Raw genomic sequence first — 15,427 nt, forward strand, 5'->3', positions numbered from 1 at the left:
ATAATAAGCTGTTTAAAATTGTTGAAATGTTAAATGTAAACATTAAAATTACTTCCCATATTAAGTGTACTTACCGCGGTTATTTTAATAACTTTGAAATATCTTTAAGTCATATTAAACCTCAAATTAAAAAACAATATGCATATGTTTTTTCTAACTTAACGGATAGTTTTCATAATATAACATATACTTTTTCTGAAGAAAATTCATAACCTTATCCACATTTAGACGAAGTTTACTTTTTTTAATTGCTTGCTTCCAGAAAGCAATTCGCCGACATATTTTCCATATGCAAAGTGACCCTGCTCGTAAAAAATCCGGTGTTAGCATAACCCATGGATCTGTCATTCAAATTAAAAAAAAATATCTGATTGAACATATTAAACATGTGCTCAATAGCCATACTTTTTTTATGATTGTTTACTATAAGGTGACACCTACTTACATAAAAAAAAAATATAATTAAAAGTGGAATAAAATAGCATTCCCTTATTAAATGCGGATGAAACTCGGTTGTTCTGTAAATGATGTGCATTGTTTTTGGGTTGGTTTTTTTATTATTTTGGTTTGTCAAGATATAATACTATATGTAAATAAAAGTGTTTTAAATAAATAATATATTTCTTAACAATATGACGTTTTAAATAAATAATATATTTCTTAACATTATGACGCTCCCAAATTTTTTGATGTAAAAATACTTTTATTGATTGTGCTGTTGTAGATAGGATGAAATTTATACTCATCCAATAACAAAATAAATCTTTTTTTATTCATTTCATTATTCTTACATATTTTTGATTTTTTTAACCCTGTATGCTAACATTGCCTAAGTAAATTTTAAAATTGTTTGTATGCGCATTAAACGATAAATATATGTGACGTATTAAATTTTCTGACGTCAGACACACAAATCAATGGATGTGTTTGTAGATAGATGTTTTTGTGTTCTTTTGAATTGTTCCTTTTAAAACTGGTATACAATGATGACTGATTTACCCATATGTTGACTATTGTATTTATTGTGCCTTTTTAGTTAACGCATCAATGTAAATATAACGGGATTTGATGAGCCTGTCATCAAAATGAGAGAGTCGCTATAAAACCAGGTGTAATCCACTATTTTCTACATTTAAAAATGTCTGTACCAAATCAGGAATATGACAATTCTTGTCCATTCGTTTTTGATGCGTACCGTTTATATGTCCATAAATTATTGTAGTGTTTATCAACAAAGATTTTGCGCTCGATCTTTTCAATTCAATTTTATGGAAAAACGAGCAGGAAAGCATATGATTTTTTTTGGGACCACTTGATAGATATAAACCTATGGATTCAGGAAAGGTACCACTGTAATTCATTGAAATTTTCCTTTAGACCAAATTTTGGACACTTTTGTGACATGTTCACCCCCCTTTTTTCTATATTTTGTATCTAAGAAATGCAGATTGTTGCCATGGTTACACCCAAAAGGGATTATATTTCACCCTTATGACCATTAGAAATCAAATATATGGAAGATTTTCTTTCTACAAGTATATACATGCATTACACACATATAAAGCCTTCTTTGTTATACAGGAGGGGAAAGAGGGTGTTTAAAAATTATGAGTGTCAATTTTAAGTTTTTTTCCTAACTATGTATTGCTACCTCAACAGCCCAATAGCCAGTACTTCGGTACAAGCATGAAAATACGGATTTTTTGTGTAATTAACATTGGCTGTTACAAAATAATAGAAATAATTATAAATTAAGGAATGTATCTCCCTCGTGCAAAGCTCTGATTCCTTTCACAGATTTGGCTATACTTTTTGGACCTTTAGGATTATAACTCTCCATCTTTTATATAAGCTTTAAATTTCAAATATTTTGGCCACGAGCATTACTGAAGAGACATGTTTTGTCGAAATGCGCATCTGGTGCAAGAAAATTGGTACCGTTAATTTTATTATGTGATTTTGCCATGTGATTATCATTATGGACTTTCCGAATAATTTTCCTCTAAGTTCAGTATTTCTGTGGTTTTACTTTTTAGAATGGAACAAAAGCTTGACAGTTGGTTTTAATTCGAAGTTACGTGCAGATTTGATATGTTATCACTCAATTTCCCTTAGTAAAGTTCGAACTGTTTAATCTTGAGTCTTACGTATTGTCATTTGTAGACTTGTTTGGCTTCTTGTAATGACTTCTTCGGATTTAAAACCTAAACTTAGCAAGATTGAGTCCATTATATATCATTTTTTTCCCCAGCATGAATGCACTTGAATGTAAAAGAATCTAATCGCATAATTTCTTTCTCTTTATTGTTTGTACTTTAAGTTTCTTAAATGAATTATAAGATTTTAAAATTTCACTCCATATTCTTAAATATTTGATGAAATCTTTCAGCAATGTCAATGTTCTCGTCGGAGTTCTGAATATATTAGGTGAAAAGTAAAATCATAAAAATACTGAACTCAGAAGAGAATCCATTCGGAAAGTCCATAATCACATGGCAAAATCAAATAACAAAACACATAAAAAAACGAACGGACAAGAACTCGTATATTCCTGACTTGGCATTTTCAAATGTAGAAAATGGTGGATTAAACCTGGTGTTAAAACGCTAAACCTTTCACGATGACAGTCTCATCAAATTCCGTTTCATTTACAATGATGTGTGAACTAAACAGACATCATAAATAAAATAGTTAAAATATGTGTACAGCAGTCATCATCGTGTAACAATTTTATAAGGAACAATTTGACAGAACACAAACCACATCTATCTACAAACAAATTCATTGATTTGCGTGTCTGACGTCAGAAAATTGTATACGTCACATAAATGTGTCGTTCAATGTATATACAAACAATTTAAAAATTTAAAGAATTTATAAGAATCCACAAATAGTTCATTCCACTACGCGATTGAATAATTTTGACTTATAGACCCATCGGGTCGGGTATATATGTATATATTATGTTAAACAATGTTAATTGACACAATATTGTAACTACACAATTCATTGAAATGAATAATCTACTAACTTACTTACTTTTTTGTTTTAAACATATGAAGCTCTTCACGTTTGCTCCTGCTATTTAATATTAGTTCCATCCTTTAATTTCTACTTGCAGAGCATATATGCATTCATGTATTACTTCATGCTCATGTCCATAGAAATGGCTCATTATATTCATTTATTATAAATACTATTGGGTATATTATAAAAAATATCAAAAACTCTTGACATTAGATAGTTATCAAAGGTACCAGGATTGTAATTTAGTACGCCAGATGCGCGTTTCGTCTACATAAGACTCATTAGTGACGCTCATATCAAAATATTTATAAAGCAAACAATTACAAAGTTGAAGAGCATTGTGGATCCAAATTTCCAAAACGTTGTGCCAAATACGGATAAGGTAATCTATGCCGGGGATAAGAAAGTCCTTAGTTTTTCGAAATATTCAAAGTTTCGAAAACAGAAAATTTATAAAAATTACCACATTATTGATATTCATGTCAACACCGAAATTCTGACTACTGGACTGTTCATACCCTCGGAGACGAAACGTCCACCAGTAGTGGCATCGACCCAGTGGTGTAAATAGTTAATCAAATGTATCAGGATTATAATTTAGTACGTCAATAGAACATATTAGAACGATACTCAACAGGATGCTTAAACCATTAATACTTGAATAGATGTATAACCAAATGCAGAAATTTATTTTAATATAGTCAACAGTTGTTGTAGGGACTTTCAGTTTTGAATTTTCCTCGGAGTTCAGTATTTTTCTAATCTTAATTTTTGTCTGAGGGAGTTATAACCTTAGTGTCTGACTGATTTTAAACTGTTCAAGGAAACATTCACAGCTGAACCGATTATGCCTCAAGATTTTAACAGTTCAACAGCAACGATATAGACCAAGTGTTCTTCATATTTAAAACTTTAATTAAGCTATATTGTGTCCCCTTTATAGTGTTCCTTTCGCAAGCATGGATGCAGATGAATGTACAATAACCTATCAAAAGGCAATATTTCTTACTTTTTATTGGTCACGCGTTATGTTTTAATGGAATTTCAATATTCTGAAATACTTGATGAATTCTTTCAGTAATGTCTATGCTTAATTTTTACTTATAAAGCATATATGCATTCATTTATTGTTTCATTTCTGTTCCGTAGAAATGGCTCATTATATCAATTTATTACAAGTGATATATTAAAATTTTAGTTGTTATAGTAAAATTGTGAAATGTCAAAGACAAAATTTTAATATAACAGTGAAATAAATACTAGTAGATATAAGATTAAACATGTCAGATATTCTTGGCATTAGAACGGACCTTAACAATGCTGTATATTACAATAATACTTGAATAGATATATAACCAAATGTGATTGATATATTTAAAGTCAACCTTGCCTGAGAGAGTTAGGACCTTAGTTTCTGAATCATATTAAACTGTTCAACGAAACATTGACTGCTGAACATTGTTCCTTTAGTTTTAAGCAGTTCTCCAGCAGCGACCAAATGGTGAAAATGCAATACACCACTTAATCACACAGGTTGTTGTTGCCAGAGAAATGAATTTAACAAACATGCAAATAGAATATATAAAAAAGACCACAACATAAGTACTCAACAGATACCATAAAGTTTTCAACGTTAACCAGGATATTATTACATCTCAGAACGGTTCGTTCGTCCTTTTTATAGGAAAAAACGGCAACCAGCATTGAATCTAAGTTGAACAAAAGTTAATCTTGTTTATAGAAGTCTAGAAATTTATCTTTTTAATTCATTAAATTGTGACTACTTGTTATTGAAATGCGTTCAAACAAAAAGCTGAAATATTTCTGTTAGGAAATGCCAACATATTCTCCATGTATATTAGTATTTTTCAAAATATCTGTTTATGTTTATTATAATACTGAGAGGTGACAAGACTGCTAATGAAACAACTACACACCAAAGATAAAAGGAAAAGGATGTGGGTAGCAAAATTTTGGCTCATTGCCTTCAACAATGATCGAATCAGAACAGTAAAGTAAGCTATAAAAGCCCATTATCCTATGACAAACATAATTCGGTTATGAATATGCATATAACAAATAGTTTTATGTAAGCAGCGTCACCGGTTCTTCATAACTGAAATTAACTACAAATTGCATACTTTCTTTTATATAAAAATATAGTTAGACAAGTAAAACATTGAATATAGCAATTCCTGGGATAAATTATAAACTTTATACATGTTATAAACATAATTGAAAGACTAGTTTACAGCAAGAAGTGACATTTCATATACCAGTAAACAACTAATGTATATATCATAAACAAGTTTGATAAATATTTACATTATAATTAGATATAACACAGAACCTGAAATTAAGACAGAAAATTATTCTGTATTCATTTTTTAATTTCACCTTCAAGATACTTTAAAGAGTAACATACTATCTTTAAACTAATAACAGAAAACATTTCATCATTTAATCTTACGGACGATCCTAATAGTTGTGTAAAGGTTGAAAAGAGATTACAGTTTTAGTTTTAATACAGAACGTTGACTCCAGTAGCTTGGTGGCTATTTCAAAATGCTTGATAAGTTCACTTAAAGGATTAATTTTACAGTCCGTGCAAAATTATGAATATTATAAAAGAGGGACGAAAGATACCAAAGGGACAGTCAAACTCATAAATCTCAAACAAACTGACAACGCCATGGCTAAAATGAAAAAGACAAAAAGAAAAACGATAGTACACATGACACAACATAGAAAACTAAAGAATAAACAACACGAACTCCACCAATAACTAGGGGTGATCTTAGGTGCTCCGAAAGGGTAAGCAGATCCTGCTCCAAATGTGGCACCCGTCGTGTTGCTTATGTGATTACAAATCCGGTAAATAGTCTAATTCGGTAGGTCACATTCATGAAAGGGAAGGGGATTGTAGTTACGACGTAAGGAACAAATCCGATATCATTTGTGAAACGGTTATTCCGTAACGGTCAACCAACTCGTGATGGCGTCCGTAAAATTTACAAAGGGATGATTTCAACTTCACCATTTGGAACTCTTGGTTTAATAGCTTCTTTGTGAGCAGTAACCCTCTATCAAGAATATCATGAAAGGAAATGCAAGCACTGGAATATCGTATCAATTGGGAGATATATACCCCGTATGCAGGTGCTGCTGGAATGTTGCTACTTAGAAATGGAAAGTTCATAATAGGAAAGCTGAAATCATCTCATTTGTCGTAAAGTTTTGTCTTCAACCGACCCTCATTGTCAATTTCTAGATGTACGTCAAGATATGAAGCCGACTTAACTGTATCTGTAGTATCCTTATCGCCAATTCGATGGGATAGATGCGTTTCACAGATTCACCAAATTTTGATTTTTTTAGTGAAAGGACGTCATCTATATAGCGGAAAGTAGAGTTAAAGGATATTGCTAACTTCTTATCTTTCTTCCTAAGAAGTTCCTGCATGAAGTCAGCCTCATAATAATAAAGAAACAAGTCAGCAAGTAGAGGGGCGACACGTTTGATACCAATGCCTCTTATGAAAAGGGCTGTGAAATAAAAGTAAACATAATAAATAATATCCTCTAATATTAAAGAACAACCATTCGATCACTTTGTTAAACATTTGGAATGTTAATATCCGCAACATCCCCACCAAGATGCAGTATTGTCCGGTATAGAGTCTAGTCTTATTGAGTCAGATCTATAATCCATAGAATCAAAATACGTCCTGGATAGTTCCTAAAACAAAACATTTAGCAATTAGTTTGACAACAATTATTTTTCCTTATCTATTTGTATTCACAATCAAGGAGGGAACGGTTACAATAGTGATTTTCGTTCAGTGTGTATTATTTAGGATATTCATGATCTTAAAATAAGATGAACAAGACATGTTAACTCACCGTTGTCGTCTAAGTAAGACATGCAAATTTAAAAATTGGTCTGGTGAGACAACTCGCTGTTGTCATAGTAGGAACAATCCCTTTTCTAATGTAAAATAGGTTTAATCATTGCAATGTATTTCTTAAGGTAGCACAATACAAAGATTTTTCATCCCAAATCGGACATTTTAAAACTGATGTTATTCTACTCATCCTTCTTTAAATTTTATAAATGAGGTACAAAAAGAAAGAAGAAGGATTAATCTTTCAAATTGTTGTGATAATTTTATTATGACAAAATTATTACAAAAGCCATAATTAATTGTAATTTGTTGCTATGTTGTGATGTCCATACTTGAATGAATTTAACTTCTTTGTTATTCATAGCATCCCAAAATATTTTATAGATTCTTGCACAACACAGTTTGACCTCCAAAACAATGTCTCAGATTTTTCCTATTATATTTCATTCTCTCATAAATCTGCAATGAATTTTTCAACATCAGTTCATAAGAGATCACTAAATTCAATTGGGTATAAAATTTGTTCTATATATTATTTTTTTTAAATCTGAGACACGGTTTTGGAGTTCGAGCTTAATTCATTCAAGTGTAGACATCACAATATAGCAACTAATTATAAAGCAATTAATTATGTAATAATCATGTCATAGTGAAATTATCACAATTTGAACCAGATGCTCCGCAGGGCGTAGCTTTATACGACCGCAGAGGTTGAACCCTGAACGGTTGGGGCAAGTATGGTCACAACATTCAAGCTGGATTCAGCTCTAAATTTGGATTGTGATTAAATAGTTGACACAGCATAGGTTTCTGACACAGAATGAATGTGTTCTAATGAACTTAAAATTTTTGTTTTCTCTTAGAGCAATTCACTATGCTGTTGAATATTAATCCTCTCAACAAAAAAAATTATGTCAAAATTTTTCATTTCAAATGAGAAAATTTAACCCAATTTTTTTAATCACATCCCCCTTTCCCTTATTCCAAATTAATCTCAATTAAATTTCTAAAGGAGTTTGCAACAATAACTACTCATTTAAATACATTTAAAATATTAAGATGTAAAAAAACTGCTTGTTATCACTGAATGGTAAAGATTATTTTAATTTATCAGTTGGTAGTAAAAAGTGAATATACATTGTATATAACAAAGATTTGATTGATTCTGGACAAAGAAAGATAACTCCAATTAAAAAATAATATTGCTATTTCACAATATTGGGCAATTAGATATTTCTTGCTTACTATTCTGGACAAAGAAAGATAACTCTAATTAAAAAAAAATATTGCTATTTCACAATATTGTGCAATTAGATATTTCTTGCCATTGTGCAATACTGTGCAATTGAAAAGACTTGCTATTGCACAATACTTAATATAATATTTTAGATCCTGATTTGGACCAACTTGAAAACTGGGCCCATAATCAAAAATCTAAGTACATGTTTGGATTCAGCATATCAAAGAACCCCAAGATTTCAATTTTTGTTAAAATCAAACTTAGTTTAATTTTGGACCCTTTGGACTTTAATGCAGACCAATTAGAAAACAGGACCAAAAATGAAGAATCTACATACACAGTTAGATTTGGCATATCAAAGAACCCCATTTATTCAATTTTTAATGAAATCAAACAATGTTTAATTTTAGACCCCGATTTGGACCAACTTGAAAACTGGGCCAATAATCAAGAATCTAAATACATTTTTTGATTCAGCATATCAAAGAACCCAACCGATTAATTTTTTGTCAAAATCAAACTAAGTTTAATTTTGGACCCTTTGGACCTTAATGTAGACCAATTTGAAAATGGGACCAAAAATTAAGAATCTACATACACAGTTAGATTCCACATATCAAAGAACCCCAATTATTCAATTCTTGATGAAATCAAACAAAGTTTAATTTTGGACCCTTTGGGCCCCTTTTTCCTAAACTGTTAGGACCAAAACTCCCAAAATCAATACCAACCTTCCTTTTATGGTCATAAACCTTGTGTTTAAATTTCATAGATTTCTATTTACTTATACTAAAGTTATGGTGCGAAAACCAAGAAAAATGCTTATTTGGGTCCCTTTTTGGCCCCTAATTCCTAAACTGTTGGGACCTAAACTCCCAAAATCAATACCAACCTTCCTTTTGTGGTCATAAACATTGTGTTTAAATTTCATTGATTTCTATTAACTTAAACTAAAGTTATTGTGCGAAAACCAAGAATAATGCTTATTTGGGCCCTTTTTTGGCCCCTAATTCCTAAACTGTTGAAACCAAAACTCCCATAATCAATCCCAACCTTTCTTTTGTGGTCATAAACCTTGTGTCAAAATTTCATAGATTTCTATTCACTTAAACTAAAGTTATAGCGCTAAAACCAAGAAAATGCTTATTTGGGCCCTTTTTGGCCCCTAATTCCTAAAATGTTGGGACCAAAACTCCCAAAATCAATACCAACCTTCCTTTCGTGGTCATAAACCTTGTGTTAAAATTTCATAGATTTCTATTAACTTTTACTAAAGTTAGAGTGCGAAAACTAAAAGTATTCGGACGACTACGACGACGACGACGACGACGACGACGACAACGACGACGCAGACGACGACGACGACGACGACGACGACAACGACGACGAAATTTTTTTCAAAATTTGCGGTCGTATAAAAATTAATCTTTCTTCTTTCTATTGATACCTTATTTATAAAATATAAAGAAGGATGAAATGAATTACATCAGATTAAAGTTGTCTGATTGGGAGTGAAAAAAATCTTTGTATTGTGCTACCTTAATTTATCAATATGCTACATTTGCGGTTAAGGCCGTGTACCATAACTTACCTGAGCCAACTTATAAAAAGCTTCATCTACATTTCGACCATCTTTAGCGCTTGTTTCTGAAAAGGACATCATATTATGTTTTCTTGCAAAGTGTTCGCCATCTGATGAACTTACTGTTCGACCACTTAATTTATCACATTTATTACCTGCAAAGATAAAACAGTTTAATTGAAACATAATCATTAAACTGTTGGCCAGGTATATCAAAGTATAGCGGTGAGTTGTAGTACTTATCCCTTTTGGTTCGCAATGGATTATTAAACAGTCCTTATGTGTTAATCTGCTTTGCATACACGTACTACAGCAATCTAATTGGTATCATAGAGTTTAATGATGTTAAATGATATTTTTTTAAGTTATGGTTTTAGGAGTTTTGGTCCTTAAAGCTCTTCAACCCTGTACGTTTTTGGCCTTTTTATTTTTTTTTGGATTTGAGCGTCACTGATGAGTCTTTTGTAGACGAAACGCGTGTCTGGCGTATATACGAATTTTAGTCCTGGTCTCTATGATATATGAGTTTAATCACTGTATTTAATTGATTTATTATATAACTAAATATAGCAACAGGCTTATTAACAAACATATTTCCCGATCTCACATCACTTTTTGGAGCAAAAATAAATATGTAAGCCTCAATATCAAACGGTATTATCTTACAGTAAGACATATTTTACAATTATTGCAGTTTTCATTGAATGCAAGTCCGAAATCCTAAAGCAAATAAAAAGGATAAAATCAAAGATACGATATCACTAATATCTGAATAACAAACGTCTTGGGGGCGTGTGAAGATTTTAATTTAGGAATAACTTTATTATTTTTTTCTGTCTATGAAGAAATAACATAAAACATTTGGTGCACACTGAATAACGCTCGTAGCGGGTTATTTAACAGTGTTAACCACATTTTTTATGCTATTTCGAATAGACAGAAATAATATTACAGTCATTTCTTATAATTTAATTCTAAATTCCATTTTAAACCGTAGAAAACCATGAAAAAACGTTGATGACGTCACGGTAACATGACTAAATAATGTCTATGGGCTGATAACAAAATAACGTCAGCCAATCAGAATTAAGACGCGTTACATCCAAAATCAAATTATTGTTAGATAATTCAAATTAAAAAAAAAAAAAGAAAACTAAAATGGCGTGGTAGAAAATACCTAATAATAATTTTGGAATGTCTTGACCACTGTACATGCTGACGTCATTCATCCATCTGACGCAGTTATTTAGAGATTCAGTGTTAGTGACGTCATACACAACCAATGCAGCATGTGCATTACGATAATATCCTGTTGTAAGACTTCTGAATCTTTCTTGTCCTGTTGTATCCCAAATTTGTAGCTGTTTAGAATATTAATATTACACATTAATAAAAATACGGTTGACAGTGTATTAAAGACCGTATATCTATGATGAGTTTATCTATAGTTGTCTCAGGTGGATACTAGTAATCTAATGTAATTTTAAATTATGGTTTTGCGCCAGATTATCAGAGGACAGACGCAGAGTTAAGACAAAAGCTCAAAAAGCATAAAAGATACACAGTTTAATAATGTTTTAATCGGATTACTGATAATTATACTGTTCTTGTTCAATCACCTATTGTTTTTGGTATTCGATGTTAACTTTCATGATCTGCAAATCCTAATAAAAAGGTCGAAATAGATCCACTCCATCACCCCTCTCCCTCCACGAAAAACAATTTATATCCAAATTATAAACATGATAAAACAAACAAAAGTTTACCTTTACAATTTTACCATCAAGTTGCAACGATTGTACAGTGAAATCTACACCAATCGTATACTTGTACTCCTGCTGAAATCTTCCTGTAGTGAACCGCCTTACAAGGCTGGTTTTCCCGACGGCTTGATCCCCAACTAGAATTATTTTGAACAAATAATCATATGTTTCTCCCATTCTAGTTTCGTTTTTAAATCATGACGAATTATCGAATGACGAAGTGATCATACATTTTAAAATAACCGGAAGTTTTTACTCCGCTATTCAATGTAAACAATGATTTACTTCCCTTATCATGCAAAGTAACCGCCGTTATTTAAACTGCTCTGAACTATAATAAAATTGGTTTATCAATTTAATCATTGACTTATTTACATGTAATTAAATACTAACATTTAATTTTTATATTCGCATGGAATGTATGTTATCCGCACTATAATGAAAATTGAACATTAGCATACAATTGGAGAATTATATATTAAAATGTATGTCAATTAAGTAAGCAATAAAAACAGTACAGATTGAATAATACAGTCAACGGCCAAATACATACTAAATTGAGAACTCCTAAACCCATAGAGAAACTATGGTGCTTCGAAACGAATTTGTAGTTCTTGTTCCCATAGTAAAGTTTACCATTCGTTTGATTTGTTTCAGCTTTTGATTTTGTCATTTGATTATAGGGACTTGGATCTTGAATTTTCCTCGGAGTTCCGTACTTTTGTGATTTTACTTTTGCCAGTATATGTTACAATATATATAAAAGAAAAATAACCATTAAAATAAATCAACCTGAAAATACAATTTTAAAACACATCCAAATTTAGTAGCGTTAAGAAATCTTACATAAGCCAGTATTCATTTTATGAATTCGTTTGTAATCAATCTAGACTTTTTATAACATGACAAATTTACCATTTCAATGCAACATTTCAGTGTTTAATCATATAAGAATGAATGCATCCCTTTGTAAAATGGTATTGGTCTCTAGTATTCCACTTTCTGATTTTTATATTTAAAAGTTTTTGTACAATAAAATTGATATTTAGACAGCTGGAGAATAATGTAGCCTTCCAAATAGGTTTATATGATTATCAAGATTGTTTTATATGCCATTTGTCTGTTTGACAGTCCGTGACGTCCATAGGTGTAAAAATTGTATTGTTTTTCAACAAAGATTTGACCCTCGAACCTTTCAATACAATTTTATGGAATTATGAGCAAATCGCATATGATTTTATTAACCTCTTGGTAGATAAATGTCTATGGTTTCAGGAAAGGAATCACTTGAATGGACTGAAATTCTTCTTTGTACCAAATTTTTGGGACTTATGGGACCACCCCAACCCCCTTTTTGCAATATTTTATATCAAATAAATATGGTTACACCAAAAAAGAGATTATATTTCATCATAAACAATTTATGGAAGATGCTGATTCCATACACATGCACACGCAGAACACAAACTGGCAAGGGAAAAAGGGTGGCTAAATATCATTAGTGTCAATTTTAAGCTTTCTCCTAACTGTGTATTGCAACCCATGTACAACATACCTTCGTCATCGTAGCCAGAACATTATCAGATTATTGAAGGATAAGTGGAAATTATTTGAAAATAATCATCACAAGAGGACAATCGCAAAAAATCCTATCTACCGATGATCAGCTCGTAACATCAACATATTGCTTGACTGTGTATATCTCCGTCAAAACGAAAAACTTATTTATATACATGCTTAGTTGTATTCAGACAGATGTTTAATATTAAGCCCCATGTTCCATTAAATAAAAGGATTATTCCAAGTACAGAAATTATAAATCATGAGCAGTCACAATTAATAAAAACATAATATATATATTCATATAAAATCTCAAATAAACCAAGTATTTAGGAATTATTTAGGTATTTGCAATCTTTTATTTAGTTTGTAACCCGAATTTGTTTTCTCTCAATCAACTTATGACCTTTGAACACAGGTATACTACTGTTGCATTTATTTGAATGATGAGGATAATATGCAGTCATTTATTCAAATGTTAGCAACAGATGTTTAATGTTCAGTTTCCTTTTCTACTCAAATTAATAGCTATAATAATTTTCGAGGAAAACGGTCAGGAAATATATTTCTAGAAAAAATCGTTAACTGTGTTTGGTGGGGTTCTTACTACGCCATTTTCATTTTTTTACGACTTGAGAGTTTGAACATCCCTTTAGTATTGTCCACCTATGTTTCACTTCTCCATGTTCCATATATTTAAACTCAAGTCTGAACTATACTTTCTTCTCAATTTCCATCAAGTTATCAACAGAACAAAAGAATAACATAAACATAACGTTCATGTAAATCTCTCCTTCAAACTTCCCTAGCTATAAAACCATGTTCAATCCACCACTTGCTACATAAGAAAGTACCTGTACCAATTCAGAACTATGACAGTTGTTTTCCATTCGCATGCTGTTTTTGAGCTTTTGGGTTTCCCTATGATAAGGGACTTTCCGTTTTGAATTTATTTTGATTTTGATTTTTTTTTGGCAGTAAAATAAATTGTTTCATATTTCTATTGTCAGCTTTATTCAATGATGGCAAACATATTGATCTTAAAGAATGCACACATGCTTATTATAATAAACATGAATATAACATGTATAATGTGTTAATCTATATCGCCAAGTGGTACACAAAACAAGAGTAAATTTGCGTTTATATATACACCAAAAAAAATGAATTATGGAATTTTAATTTTAAATTATTCATTTCTATAGTGTATTTACAAATAACATGATTTTACATGTACCTTTTTTGTTTTGACTTGTGTATGTAATTATACGGTACATTGAAATAGTATGTAGTATATATATAAAGCAGTAAACTTTTCTGGCTGTCGAATGTTTTCGTGACTCAAATCTTTACGATTTTTAAACCGATTGCAAAATGACAGATCCAGAGTATTGTGGTGATTTAGTAAAAAAATTTGTACAGGGGATACAATAACACTGTTGAGACCAAACTATGGTGGACGAAAAGCCATACTTCAGCTATGGATAATAATTAAAAGCCTTAAACTAGCAGGAGTGTATCATCTATTACATCAACCTTTCTGAAGAAGGCTACCAGATTTCTCAGAAAAGTTGGTAAGACCCTTGATTAACAATCAGTAAATCATAAAACTAGAGGCTCTAAAGAGCCTGTGTCGCTCACCTTGGTTTTTGTGAATATTAAACAAAGGACGCAGATGGATTCATGACAAAATTGTGTTTTGGTGATGGTGATGTGTTTGTTCATCTAACTTTACTGAACATTCTAGCTGCTTACAATTATCTCTATCTATAATTAACTTGGCCCAGTAGTTTCAGAGAAGATTTTTGTAAAAGATAACTAAGATTTACAAAAAAATGTTAAAAATTTACTATAAAGGGCAATAACTCCTAAAGGGTCAACTGACCATTTCGGTCATGTTCACTTATTTGTAGATCTTACTTTGCTGAACATTATTGCTGTTTACAGTTTATCTCTATCTATAATAATATTCAAGATAATAACCAAAAACAGCAAAATTTCCTTGAAATTGCCAATTCAGGGGCAGCAACCCATCAAATGGATGTCCGATTCATCTGAAAAATTCAGGGCAGATAGATCTTGACCTGATGAATAATTTAACCCCAGTCAGATTTGCTCTAAATGCTTTGGTTTTTGAGTTATAAGCCAAAAACTGCATTTTATCCCACTGTTCTATTTTTAGCCATGGCAGCCGTCTTGGTTGGTTGACCGGGTCACGCCACACATTTTTTAAACTAGATACCCCAAAGATGATTGTGGTCAAGTTTGGTTCAATTTGGCCCAGTTGTTTCAGAGGAGAAGATTTTTGTAAAAGATAACTAAGATTTACAAAAAATTGTTAAAAATTGACT

The 15,427-nt window shown here is 31.2% G+C and overlaps 1 protein-coding gene across 1 annotated transcript; it reads right to left on the reverse strand.

Annotated features, from left to right (window-relative positions):
• Positions 1–6,592: 6,592 nt before the first annotated feature.
• Positions 6,593–11,784, reverse strand: LOC134686801 (uncharacterized). The gene is made up of 4 exons (XM_063546586.1): positions 11,520–11,784; positions 10,931–11,114; positions 9,763–9,908; positions 6,593–6,765 (listed from the first exon to the last, which is right to left on the reverse strand). Exons 1-4 carry the CDS (start codon positions 11,691–11,693, stop codon positions 6,658–6,660), a joined length of 612 nt encoding a protein of 203 aa, XP_063402656.1. The 5' UTR covers positions 11,694–11,784; the 3' UTR covers positions 6,593–6,657.
• Positions 11,785–15,427: the final 3,643 nt, after the last annotated feature.

This window comes from Mytilus trossulus, chromosome 1 (genome assembly GCF_036588685.1).
Source record: "Mytilus trossulus isolate FHL-02 chromosome 1, PNRI_Mtr1.1.1.hap1, whole genome shotgun sequence".
NCBI lineage: Eukaryota > Metazoa > Mollusca > Bivalvia > Mytilida > Mytilidae > Mytilus > Mytilus trossulus.